Source organism: Gossypium arboreum, chromosome 10, assembly GCF_025698485.1.
Source record: "Gossypium arboreum isolate Shixiya-1 chromosome 10, ASM2569848v2, whole genome shotgun sequence".
Taxonomy (NCBI): domain Eukaryota; kingdom Viridiplantae; phylum Streptophyta; class Magnoliopsida; order Malvales; family Malvaceae; genus Gossypium; species Gossypium arboreum.
In genome coordinates this window covers 99,871,554-99,886,710 of record NC_069079.1, presented here as the reverse complement: position 1 = coordinate 99,886,710, position 15,157 = coordinate 99,871,554, and the positions used below count along the sequence as shown (strand labels likewise).

At 33.5% G+C, this 15,157-nt stretch overlaps 1 protein-coding gene across 1 annotated transcript; it reads right to left on the bottom strand.

Moving 5' to 3' along the window:
* Positions 1-6,157: 6,157 nt before the first annotated feature.
* LOC108473080 (probable protein phosphatase 2C 35) lies at positions 6,158-7,225 on the bottom strand (the record flags this gene model as incomplete). Its single annotated transcript, XM_017774641.1, has 1 exon — positions 6,158-7,225. A coding segment is annotated over one exon (1,068 nt), but the record flags the coding sequence as incomplete, so codon positions are not given.
* Positions 7,226-15,157: the final 7,932 nt, after the last annotated feature.

The window sequence follows — 15,157 nt, the reverse complement described above, 5'->3', positions numbered from 1 at the left end:
TAGGTTTAGGCCGCTGTATTGATTGCGCTGCTTTAGAGCAAGTCGAGTTAGTTGATAATGTTCGAGCCTTTCTTACTACAGCCCTGTAGGACCAGTTTTTCTCTATAATCAAGCCCAGCTACATGGAGCTTACTTTAGATTCTGCTATACATTTACTCTACTGCATGTGATGACAACTCATGACGAGTCGGGCACCATGACTTTCAGACTCGATGGTCTGGCACGCCATATGAGTGTCTCTGAGTTTGGTGTAGCTTTGGGATTATACACTAAAGAGTTTATGAATGCCGAGATCTTCCTCTGCCTACACCGGCACATCTACTACTCACTTTTTCGTTGTTGGATAGACCTTACAGAGAGTATGACACCTTATAAACTGAGTCGCTCGAATGCGAGTTCTCTCCCTTCAGCTTTACGGTATATTCATGCCCTTTTAGCTCATACTTTGACCAGTAGGAGCGAGAGAACCAAAGTCTCCAGTACCACCGATTCATATTTTTTATGGAACATGGCCACAGGGCATATTTTTTTTAATTGGCCTACTTCATCGCCCTCACCTTCCGCCATCAGACAGACCGCAACAGGAAGGGTCCTATCTGTTTAAGCCCTTATGTGACTCGACTCGCTTGACACTTCGGTCTCCTCGACACACCAGGGCAGTACTCCATGCTTACACTCGCCGGCCAGATGTCTCCACAGGGGATATCGAGCATGACCCATATGAGGATGATCAAGCGACTTTGTGGAGTGGATCCCCCTCAGTATCGATTATTTCATTCTGACTCTCAGAATGAACCTAAGGACTTCATTGATGATGTCCGTTTCCATCACAAGGACACACCTCATCCTCTACCTTCGAGTTACTGTCCTATTTCTTCTACTGCTACATTAGAAGACCTTTCCGAGAGGTTTACTTGCTTTGAGCAGCACTATTTTCAGAGGTTCGATAGTATTGACGAGACACTCAGTAGATTTGTTAGCACATCCACATCTATTTTTCGACACCGGTGACTCACTCTACTGATGCCTCCGATGATAAGGATCATTGATTTTATTCGTTTTATTTTAATTTTAATTTAATTTAATTTAATTTTTATGTTTATGTTTATTTCTATTTTTAGTTGTTTTGTTTTATTTTTATTTTCTTGTACTTTTCTTTTAATCATTATCTTTTGAACTATATTTTTATGGTTGTTTCTACTCAAGTTATAACCCATTAATCTTCTTCACTATTTGTGTTTATTTTCTTATTAGTTTGCTCGAAATCATGCACTACATCTAGATTTGTCTACAATTCCACTTTTCACCTTCTTGGTAATTTCATCCAATATTCAAGGCTGTTTCAATTTTTTCCTTCTCTTATGATATTCTGTTTATATTGTGATTATATCTATTTGTACATTGAGGACAATGTACATCTTAAGTGTGGGGAGGTTATTTATATAATTATTAGAAAATCCCTTAATTATATATTGTATTTAAGTAAATTTCTCATACTTCCATTAGAATGAATTTTTGTCGATTTGGAATTTTTGTTGATGTGTTTTAGATTAATTTGCCGATAATTATGTATTGGTTGATTTAAACTTGAAGACATGAGAGAATCAAGCATGATAAGCTATTTTTCAGAAATTAAAAAGTTTAGTTTGTTTCCCTAAATTGAAGTATTACCTTGAAGTTTGGGATTTGAAAGTTTGACATCAAAAACCATAAATTTTTGTGAGATTTTGAGTCATTAGAGCATACATTTATCTTGCTCATTTTATTATTGGTTATGAGTGTGTCAATTTGATTTGTTATTCTAGAACTTTCTTTGATTATACATGTCGAGACCACACATTTGATTTGATAGACCGAGATGATAAAGGCACTTAGGTTTTAACCCACTTATCCCATAAAAGGCCTACCTTCTTATTTAACCTTTAGTGAACCCTATTGAGCCTAATACACCGTTTCTTGATTTTCCTATTAAGGTAACCCATAACTCAATTTGTTGTTGAGACGTTTTCCTGTTTTATTGACTCTCTTTCTGTCAAGATTTGATTTTGTTAGTTGCCTAACTATACTCTTTTGTTTGATTCGTTGAATTATTTCTTAGTGTTCTAAAAAAAAAGATCAGAGCAATAACTATGTGTATAAATATGTGTATAATTATTTCTTATTTTTCGTTGAATTATACTCTTATTGTTCGCAAGGAGAGATCGTGATCTCAACTCATAGGTACCCAAGAAATGTCCAACAGTTAGCTCAGAGCAGTACACGTGTCCAACGTGCATAGAGTTTGCTAAGACCATCAATTCTATGAACAATAACAATGTGTATAACTATTTGATTGTCCCTTCTAATGAGACACAACAAAAAGTTACTCAACATGGCCAAATTTAATGATGTTGATTTCTTTTATATTTGTTACCCAAAATCTAAAATATAAAAAAAGAAAAGAAATCCTAGAATTTCTTTTACACATTATTAAAATTTGATTGAATTTGTATCACTTTTGTATCAATTTCTTTTTTTTTTTCTGCAATTTAAGGCTACCTAATTTAAATTATTTACTTTATATAGATTTTGAGTTTGAATACAATTATCTCATATTTTCAGATGATTCTCCACTATAAACTTTCTTCTTGCTTCTTTTCTTTTCCATCTAAACATCAAATTGAAACCTACCGTTGCTAATGACTAAAAAAGTAGAATGGTTCAATGGAAGTGGAAGAAGTTTGTTTTCGTTCGTGTTTAGTTAATGAATAAATTTATTATCTTTCAACTCAATATGATAAAGTGATTTAAATTTTATCATATCATTGTATAATATCCTCACTTTTATATCTAGAGATTTATATCATTTACTTTTAAGTTTTTCACATGAAATCTTAGGTCTTAAACCAAATAATAAAGTTTATTATACTTTCAATACACTCACAATTTTTCAAATTCTTTACTAATTTTACAATTCTTTATTTTTTTATTTACAAATTGTTAATGTTTTTAACAATTTTACAATTTTATAATTTTTAGTAATTTTACAATTTTAATATTTTTAAATATTTGTTATAATTTTTAATTTTAAAATAACTTATAATATGTTTTTACAATTTTGATCATTTTAATGATTTTTTCTAGTCAATGTCTATCAACGGTTAATAAACACGATCAAATCACCATGTCATTGATCAACATACCACATCATCAGTCAAGTGTCATTTCATCAGTGACGTGATACATTTTCATCAGTCAGCATTTTTTAAACATTGTTATAGATATCAAAAGGAATAACAAAACAAAATTCAATTACGAACATAAGAAAGTATTAAAATAGGAAAATATGTATAATTCAAGAGCTAAATAGTGAATAAAGGAAAGAATTAACATTAGCTTTTTGGGTCTTAAAAATCGGTTTGACTTAAACGAAGCCTTTGCTTGAACGGTCATAAGAGTAGTCTCCACCACTTGCTTCTTGCTTTCACAAATTAAGCAGCTAATAACATGGCACTCCAAGCAACAACCGTAATAACCTCTTGGCTCTTCCATTTACCAACCCGGTAATTATTACATCTTAATAGCTTATTTTCTATGTATTGCATGGATGTTATCAAATAATGCAATTGTACAGGTTTTGCTATTTGTTTATTTCCTTATTTTATTGAAGTTGTACATATTCTCTAAAATATAAACTTTTTTTGTGAATATTTCATTTTGTATGAAGAAATTTGAATATGTTTAAGAAAAGTAGACGACCTCAAAAATATGGTGAAGGAGGATATGAGTTCTATGAATGATTCAATAGAGAATATATTTTTAATCAATTCTTTTGTATTAAGTCATCTTTTATTTAGTTGCTTCCCTTACGGATAATAAAGACAACGACTTAGATAAAATTATAATCATATTTTAAATTTTCAGGTCACATAGTTATAAAATCCGTTATGGTAAGTGTAATATATTATTATCACTTATATAAATGAAATATAACTTCACATACCCCTAGTTTATGCAATGCGGTGTTTACCAAATTCAAGATCGATGATAATATGTTTAAATAACTGACCAGTGATATCAAAAGTATTATATGCTTGTACGAAGCAAGTCACTGGGGAATCGACCTAGAACACATACTAGATAAAGCCCTTGCTTTCGCAACATTGCACTTAGAGTCCTTGGTAGTAAGCCAATCATGCCCTAATCATCTCAGAGAATACATTGGAAATGCGTTGAAATCTCAAAGGCATGCAAAGGGTGGAAGCAAGGCACTTCATCTCCTATTACAAAGAATAGTGGAGACTTTATTCATGGCAGTTGAAACTCTATTCGAACCGCGTTTCACAATAGCCCGCATCGTGACATCTAAATGGCTTGAATGTTTGGTATTGTTAGAGGACACTGATGATGCAATGGCTTATACAAAGAACTCCAAGCGTTGACGAAGGCAATGGAATGGTTTGGTCTATCTTTTACTGCTTAATTTTTCTTTTGCAAGGTTTAGTTAGAGTTGTTAAAAGTTTTGTCGGTTTTAAAAAAATTCATCTAATTTTTATTTAAATTTAAATTTGATTTAATCTGATTTTATTAAGAAACGTAAAATGAAGTGATCAAAATCTAAAATATATAAATTGATGAATCCAAAAGTTTAAGCTGAAATTAGGTTGGTTGGTTTTGTGGTAGAGAAATAAGGGTCAAGCGGTTGGATGAAAACCCACGGAGGCAGGAGCAGTAGAGCCAACACTAGATGAAATTATCGTAGAAACCGAAGCAGGAGGCAAATTCTGAGATGAAGCAGGACCTCGACCACGAGGAACACTATTTCTGGCAATGAGTTAAGGTTTTTCTTTTGGGATTTGAATGTTGTCAAATTTGGAAAGTTTCCAGACTTACAGACAGTCGTGAGCAGTGGTTGCCACAACGAACGGCTGAAGCTACAATGACAGAATCACGGTCGACATCTTTATTTTTTCTCTTTTTCATCTTTTTCTCTTCTTCTTTTTTTTCTTCTTCTACTACTCTGGCCTAACTAGGGTTCTTAAATTAGAGTTGTTTACATTATAAGATGACAGGTCAATTTTTGGCATATAACTGAAAATAATTATTAGTGACTGATTTGGTATTTTTTTTTAAATTTAGTGATTGAGTTATAATTTTTTAAATTTAATAGTTGTTTTGTTATTTTAATTAAAGTTATTGAGTACTGAAACATCCAATTGGGTTTATGAGAATCGCCATTGTAAGTTATTTGTTTCCTTGATACAACATTTAGTAATTGGGTTACAATTTTTTTAATATTACTTGTGCTAATTTTTTATTCCATTCTTTATTTGTTTTGTAAAAAGAAAATAATTTCATTACTAATATTATATATTATTAAATTTAAATTTCCATAATTTCAATAATATAATAAATTTATTGTTATTTACTTAATTTGTTTAATTTGATGTAAGATGAATGTGATTTACAAAGTTGATTTGATGAAAATTAATAATTATTAATAATAATTAATTATAAATTTTATTAAATTAATTTTAAAATTCAAATTCCACACTAAAAATTAACATAATTGTTAAAATACAGGCTTCAAATTAATAAAAAATAACAAAAATGATTATGTAAATTTTATATTATATTCTTAATAATGCCCTATAAAAATGATGAAACGAGTATAACTATCTATTCGAGTTAAAAGACTATTACAACCGTAGAAGAGAGATTTTTAAAACCAGCTAATTTCAACATTATATATGGCTTCTACATCTCATTCGAGGTGATATATTTCACATCAAATTTCCGAAGGCCTTGAGCAGAGGCAGAGGCGAATTTAGGGACTGATAGGGGTCTTAAAATATAAAATTACTATTTAGGGCCTGAGATCTGTGTATGCCGTGACCTATGTGAAGAAAATTTTAATTTTATTAAGGAAATGCTGAAACTATGACATTAATATCTTGCAGTTATCCGCAAGAATCATAGATTGCATATCTCAGAAAAGCTAAATTTCATGATAATATCAATACGAGGAGAGTTCCAATAACAGTTCAAAAGCAAAAGACATTGGAAAATTCTTATTCACTTCCCCTTCGTGTTGACTTATCAAACTAGATAGTATAATACAGGTTTAGATACATAATTTTACATGAAACATTCATTAAAATCTAATGTAAAAGATATTTCAGCGGTTGCTTGTGAATATACAAAGCAAACAAATCTCACATGAGGAAACACTTGAATGCCAACATATGAATGACGGATATATAAATAGTATTACAAGCAAATTGGAAATGTAATAGCAATTTATTAATTCCAAAGATTTGCATGAATATCGTACCATGTTGACAACAGTTCGGCTAGGTAGAAACTCAAAAACTCCACCACTTGCAACAACAAAAAATAGATGATTTGGTGTAAGTTTAATTACAGAAATCTCAGGATCAGCAATCACACCTATCTTTTCTGCTGTACTATCTCCTACACTTCTTGTAAATGCAGTCCCGGGATACATTCCATTTGGAATCCACAACCTTGGAGGATCACCACCTTCATTTTCCTCTTCACCCCAATTTTGAATATTTGGGTCTTTAAAGCCTTCAACTTGGTCAATACTCAAAACCCTGGCCCCGCAAAGCTTCACCCTTTCATATTCATCTTTCCTAAATGACGTTTGATCCACAGATAAATCCTCAGCCAATATTTGATTCCCATTCTTAACAGCAATCACAGCTCTTGAATCACCAACATTAGCAACATAAAGAGTATCCCCAACATCAAGGACAGTTATTGCTGTGGTACCACTCATAGTGTCATCAATCTCACTATCATGTAACTCAGAATTTATTGCTAGAAATGCTGAAGTATAAGCTTTTAAAGGATCATCCAACAAAGTGGAGTCACTGGATAATATTTCTACAAGTATATCATTGACAAAGTTTGAACATTGAGCACCGTATTGACCATGTCCATCAAATACACCAAAGACATGAACATTTGGGTTAACTTGAATTTGTGTTTTGATACAGAAACTATCTTGGTGTTCCCTTTCAACTGTGTCCTGGTAATAAACAAGTTGTGTTAAAATTGAATACTGCAGAGTAAAGTTGTGAGATGGAACATGAACTATCTCCAATGACGGTTGTGTAAGAATGTGTTTGCTTTTGTAAGGTCTCAATTCTCCACAGAGATCTGAACCACCATCTGGTGATGATGGATATCTACTACAACACTTTCCATTAACACAGCCATGATTTCAAACACAAAGTTACACATAAAAAAGAGGATTTTGTTTCTCGTTTTGTTTCTAAATTGTAGCTTAGGGGTTTGATAAATGACCTAGCAGAAGCTGAAGCTGAAATTGAAATGAGTGGAACGGTTAGAAGGAACCAATTTTAGGTGAAAGAGGAGAAATTAGTTTTTTTAAGAGTTAACAATTCGGGTATTTTTACAGTAAATTTGGCTAGAAAGCATTCTTTAAAAATTGAAAAAGAAAATAGAGCTAATTGTTAATGGAACAAAGCATAAACCAAGAGAGTGGGTTTTTTAAGACAAAAAAGGATGAAATGGAAGAGGGAATAAACCCTTCAACAAGCATTTAAAAAAAAAAAAAACCTGAAACCTGAAATAGAGGCAGGGAAAAAGGAAGCAAACATTTTGATGATTTAGGGGATATCCATCTTTTAGTTCATGTAAGAAAGATTAATACTTTTCTTGCGAGAAAACAATATCAGGCGCTCGAGAATGAAACAAAAACAACCAATGAGAGACCCCAAACAGAAAATGTAAAAAATTAAATTGAAAAGGGTAATATTTGTAAACCCTAAAAACTGAGAGGGAAATGTTGAATCTGGATCTTTGGAGAGATTGAGAAAATGGATGGGTATTTGTGTCTTTACCCCGGAAAATGTAAAGAAGAGAAATGATAAAAAGTAATGGTATTTAAAAGGGGTAAATTGGGTAGTTTATAGAAAATATTTAAGGTTTTAGATTGATTTTTTTAATATTTAGGGAAAAAAGTTAATTTTGGAGTTAGAAATAGAAAATACATTTTGCTCGACAGTTTTTAGTCAACCGTACCTTTTCTCAATGGTAATCCAAACTTTTTCCAACAGTAAAAAGCGGCTAGTTTATTTGTTATATAAACCCAAGTCATTTTCTTCCTTTTACATTCTAATCTCATTCTCTTAATTCTCTCAATTCATCTATTCTCTCAACTTTTTAGTTCTTAATTTTTCGTTCAATTTCTCTTAAAATCTTGTTGTTTTAATTTTATATTTCGTAATTTCTTTGTTTTTAATTGATTTTTATAATGACAATTCTGCTTTTTCATTTGGATGACAAACACATTTTCAACGTCCAATTGCAAATGGTACGAAAATACTATTAAATATTTTAATTTTAATTAAGTTCATTATGAAGTTGTTAACATTGTTAATTTTATAATTTTTTATATTTATATAATGAGCCGAAGATCGAATTTTAGAGACATACATACACAATTTAACTGCAAGGGCACTGCGTGTTATTGAACAACAACACTTGAAGAGGCGGGAGTCTTGCACGTGTCTCGTATGCTCAGGGGGACTAAATTAGATCCCACACTTATTAGCACTTTGGTGGAAAGATAGAGACTCGAGACACACACATTCCATCTTTTGTACGGTGAATGTAAAATTATAGTCGAGGACATAGCTTTACAACTCAGTTTACTGGTGGATGGGCCAGTTGTTTCGGGGGCAATGGGTGTTGGCGATTGGAGCCAATTTGTGAGCAACTATTAGGCAATGTGTTGAACAAGTTTTTTGGCTGCTGGATAAAGATGAAATGGTTGGAAGAAAATTTCAATTATATCGACAACTTCGCGAGTGTTGTTGAAAAAGAATAATACGCTCGAGCATTCATCCTAAGGTTAATTGGGGGTTTTCTAATGCCTGCTAAATCTCAAAATCTGATACATTTAAGGTGACTACTACAACTTGTCAACTTGAAAGAAGTGGGGTGATTTAGTTAGAGATCAATTGTGTTGACGACATTGTACTAAGAGATGTGTCGGGCGACGTAATTACAAAAAATTAAAATCGGTGATTGCATGCTCTTTTTGTCATGGGCATGGTATTGGCTACCATTTTTACGTCCCCAATAAACGCCTCTCATTTGTTCCCATTCGTAATAAGGTAAAATTCATTTGATAATATAGTTACCATAATATATTTCATTATTATATTTTTGAAGTAATATATTATTTGAACAGGTGGAACAATGAGGCGAGTCATTTGGGTATAATGGACAAGCTCAAAGATATCTGACTACTGTTAGATCAACGATTGGAATCGGATTTTAGTTTTTGAATTCTTAAATTATAAAATATTTACGTAAGGATTTGAAATTTAATATTAGGTACTTAAAAAAATTATAATTTCGTACTATAGTTTGAATGTATGCCATATACTGATCCAAGAATTCAAGAATGCATCCTAGTCGAATATTTTGTGAATCTCAATATTTGGCATGTCAAGGTGCCATTTATAGTTTTCGCAAAAGTTAAGGTGCACAAATCTGATCGAGTAATATGCTAGTTTGGGTTTAGGTAAAATATTCCGCCATCACCACAAGACATCAATGAATTGTACAAGGTTCACTTGTGAGGGAGAACTAATAAAGATTGGGTGAAATTCCACGCCAAATATATCTACACTTGGGAGCATAGGTACAATTTCATACCTATGTGAGAACCAATTCTCGCATTGGATTTGGCAACCTTTACGAACTACATGACATGATTTAGACATCATGGTAAGCCATATCTATTGCCAGAGAAGGAAAGAACTAGCCAACGTTGTCATAAGAGGCCAAGGCGACCCTACATGAGTCTTAGGTTAAGAGTACATGCCTCAATGGAGTTATCATCAGCTCTGACCTGGCACGAGGCATCGAAGGGTACACCACCTTTCGATCAATATGGTTCATATTATTCTAGTGCTTTCACTAACCCTATTTTTTTTACACAAGCACCATATTATGCACCACTGTACCATATATCAATGCCTTCTACAAGTGTACTTTTTGCACCACCTCCATCCCCAGCACTATATGGAGCATCAATGCTAACAATAACATCAACGGATTTGCCATTTTTGACAATTCCAACATTTTATCCGCAACCGGATTATGTGACACCATACACTTATTTGTCAGTAGTGTTGCAAACACTCCAACATCATTGTTCTACCGAGGTGGCTCATCTTCGCTTACCTATTACTACAACCAACGATATAAGATTGCAACCTATGATGGCACAACACTCAAGCACGAGGGAACGGGATGAAGATCAATATCAAGATTAAGATGGAGCTCGAGGTGAAGATGAAAATGAAGATGAAAAAAATGAAAAGCCGTAACCCTAACTACATAATAAATCTTCCTCGCATCCAGCACCCATCGGGTTGTGGCACACATTCGACCCAACGACGTTGATGATTTTTAATTTTTTTTCATGTAAATCGTCATTTACTTTGTTAAATTTTAATTTGTATTGTATACTTTTTTTTCAGTCCATAATGTACTTATTCCAATTATATAAAAAGTTGATCTATTGTATTTACATTAACAATACACTTATTTACTATCTAAGGAAAAAATAAAAATTGAGTTATTTATTCTCTTGTATGTTTCATATAAATAGTATATACTTATTTATTTATAATCTATGAAAAAAATAAAAAAAATATTATATTGTATTCTACTATATTTTACATCAATAAAATATCAATATTTACAAATTAACAAAAAAATGAGAAGCAATGCAAAAAATGAACAAATTGTTTGTTTGTTTGTTTTTTATATGTCTATCAAAAAAATGAAAAAAATGTGTTAATTAGGTTTTGTCCTTAATGTTTGCCCCAAGTGTGGACATGTTGGCTTAGTATGCCTTAAGTTCCTACAAAAACTGCATAACCTCGATTGGTCTATCTTCTCCCGAATATTCATATTATCGTGTATCTAAGTAGAATTCGACTAACCTTTTGGCTTACAGCGCAACCTAATATTTAGTACCAACTCAAATGGAATGGAGCGCTCAATACAGACGACCACATACTTTCATTTGGGGTTGGTGGGAATTTAGATTTTCATACTTTATATATGTGTTTTAGTTTGTACACTTTGACAACATAACTCATGCAATCTCAACAATTACATGTGCACAAAGAAAATGAAGTGCTTGAAATCTCCAATAGTCAGAAGTCCTTCATCCTAGGTACATACGGTACAATCCCTTGATAATACATTCATTGGGTCTATGGAACTCCTTAACCTAAAATGTTTGATTTGGACACGAGTGACATATTGCAGATATAGAGTTTACTCTTTTTGCATGTAACACCCTATACTCGACCCAATTGTTGGGCTCAGGTATCGGATGCCACAAGAAACGTTAAACTTAAACATACATCTATAATTAAGTTTACATTTAAAACAACTTATTCACTTGGGCCTATTAGCCAATAATACATACACTAAGAAAATTCATAATAATTTCCTATGACTTTATTTTCGGTATACTGTTACAATGTTCAAGTATGTTTCTATTTTTCTTTCGTTTGCCTCTACTACATTATGCTAATCAAGCAATGGCTGGCTTGGTCTCTTTATTCATCTCTATTGTCATGTTTTATCCTGCAATTCAGCAGTAAACCTATAAGTTCTGGTGAATTTAGTGAAAATCTGCTAAACAATATTGTATAGCCAACTTGCAAGAGAATAATAAGAGACAAATTTTGGTCAGAGAGTCCAACTCCCTGTTTCCCCTTAGTATATCACAGAGCTTACCCTAGATGTTGTTGTTCCATTATTTCTCTTACATCTTCTGGTTGTCCTAATTCAATACTTTTATGAGACACATGTATGTTCCTTCATGATATTGATCACTTGTTGGGGTGATCTAACTCTGTCTATCCTAGCGTCACCTTCTTACTCGCTTTTCGCTATTTTTACCAAAATACTATCTACTAGGTAGGTGGCAGACTTATTCTGCCCCTAGCGGACCCTCACCCATGAATCCCTACTATCCGGGTTCCGCTAGATCACTCGTTGCCACTTGCTACTCCACAATATACGTTGCTTCTCTAGTGGACTTGATTATTGTATTTGGCCTCACTTTGCATTTTCTCTTGGTGAATTCTTTTATTTGATTAGGAGATCCTTGCCTTTTGAGCACACCTCTCTTATGTAAACATGCAATTTATCATGTCATTGGCACTTTTCTTTAAATATTAATTCATGGCGTACCTCTGGTTCAAAGAACTTTCCCTGTTAAGGTTTCACGTCTTACTTCCTGTTGGACCTTTCCACATTATTGTTTTTGTGGACTCCACGTAATGTTGTAACATCATATCACCATAGCCTAAATTTTTAAAATCCATATGCTTAATGTTCTAGTGGACTATGTATGGCCACATACCAGCAACTCTTTTGGGTGCCTTAGCCGAGCTAAGGTCTTACACCATTCTTACCTCGCATTCTAATAGTCCTGGTGTGTAACACCCCGTACCCGAGCCCGTTACCGGAGTCGAACACAAGGTGCACACAAACTCAGCTAAATTGTTTTCACAGTCCATAAAAATTTTCCAGACTAGCTAGTTACTGCGTCACTGTCGCTTCAAAAATCATATCTTGAGTTTTAAAGCTCGAAAATCAGTTTCGTAATTTTTAGCTGAAACTAGACTCATAAGTCCATCAACATATTTTTTTCTAGAATTTTTGGTCGGGCCAATTAGTACAGTTTATTAGTTAAAGTCTCCCCTGTTGCAGGGATCGACTACACTGACCTTTGTGTGTTACGAATTGGATATCTCCCTGTACAGGGATTCAATGCTGATGCCGTTTATTTCTATAGAAACTAGACTCAGAGAGGAATCTATACATATATGGCATGACTCATAATTATCTCTGGTTAATTTAAAATGAATTTCTAAAGTCGGAACAGGGGATCCAGAAACCGTTCTGGCCCTGTTTCACGAGAACTTTAATATTTCTTAACATATAATTCATATGACCGTTTCGTTTCTTCCATATGAAAGTAGATTCATCAAGGTTCATTTACATAATTTATTCACTATTTAATTCCATTCCTACAATTTTTAGTGATTTTTCAAATCCACACCACTGCTGCTGTCAGCATCTGTTTTTCAGGTAAACCTTACCTATTTCGTGGTTTCTATGGACCAACTAAAGTTTTGTCATACATAGGTCCACATATAATCATTTTTAGCCATTCCAATGGCTGATCATTTGCTCACACTTCCATTCTGTCCGTAGTAACATCATAAAACCATACATATATACATAAGCACAAATGGTCTAATGCCATACTCCACTTTTACGAGCCATTTTCGCATGGTCGTACACACATACTTCACAAAAGTACTTAAAACGCAACAAAAGGGTAGTCCTATACATGCCATTTCAAAATCCAACCAAAATATATACCGAAGGGACTTTGATAGTGTGGGAGACTTGACTTCCAGAAATCCCGAGTCCGATAGTGACGAGCCAAAATCTATAGACAGAGAAACAGAGAAACGGAGTAAGCAATTTATGCTTAGTAAGTTAGAGCAAGGGATTCCAGCACAACAAAAGCATAACATTCATATAGCTAACGGATAATTTCATATGCACAAATTCTCAATACCATACTTATTTCACATTCCAACCCCTATATTCATACATAAGGGTTCATCTTAGCCAAATGGCGAAAGCTCATTTCTCGATTGAGTGAATATTATTCGAAGGGAATCAACTATTCCAAAGCACATACGAACATACCTCGTTGCTGGAATTTTCAAGCGTATTAGCTGAAATTTTACAGCAGGTTCATTCATTCTTGAATCACGTATCTTCGAAGTTTAACCGGATATGGCTACACATTCAAATGCCTTCGGGACATAGCCCGATTACAGTAACTCGCACGAATGCCTTCGGGACTCAACCCGGATTTAGTAGCTTGCTCGAAAGCCTTCGGATCTTAGTCCGGATTTAGTAACTCGCACGTATGCCGTCGGATCTTAGTCCGGATTTAGTCACTTAGCACAAAGCCTTCGGGACTTAGCCCGGATATCATTCGAATAACCATGTACATTTATCAATAAACCATAACACATTCACATTTCATTTTCATTAGCAAAATTCAGACACAAGTCACTTATCACATTTGTAATTTCGGCTCAATAGCCACACACAAAGAGCATGATTTTAATTTGCTTTAAACATGATCTAATCAATTCAGAATTTAAGCTCTATTGCTCAAGAACTTACCTCGGACGTGGTCGAACAATTTCGACGGCTATTCCACGACTTTTTCCTTCCCCTTATCGGATTCAGCTCCCCTTTGCTCTTGAGCTTAATTTAACAAATAAATTGGTTTTATCATGTGAGCATCGAAAGAGGAATTCAAGATACTTAGCCAATATATATACTCATTAGGCATCAAAGTTGCATATGTACGAAATCATGAATCGAACTCAACACATTAGTTAATATTCCTCTTAGCCGAATTTTCTAAGCCAAGAATAGGCATCAATATGCTTGCCTCTAACCGAATGCATGCACACCAATTTCCCCTCATGTGGCCGAATATACATGTCCAATTTGAGGCCAATTATACACTTAATACCACACAAAAACAGCATACATTTTTACTACTAACGCATTACATATCGTAACTCATTGCACATCTCTCATTTACTTCATAATCGAGACATCATCACAAGCAAATATACACCTTGAAATAGCATATATGTCATACCAATACATCGTGTGCGAACATATATACATATATATATGCTAGAGCCGAATTCTCAAGTGGCTTATATCCAAATATATACACATATCCAAAGCTTAAATCTTACTTACCATGCAACATGCATGAATCATATTTATGGATATAACATGGCCGAATACCACAACACCATACCATTTCAATTTGGTCATGGTAAAACAAAGAACTTAGTATCTCATTCAAAAAAATGCTAAAAGAAAATCTAAGAATCCTCAATCCTCCATCACATGTATCATTATCAAGCTTGATATTTAGCATGCAATGGCATTAACACCATATTCACTTTGGCGAATTTCATTCCCATGACATAACAAAGATTTGAACCATGGGCTAACAAGAACATCAAGC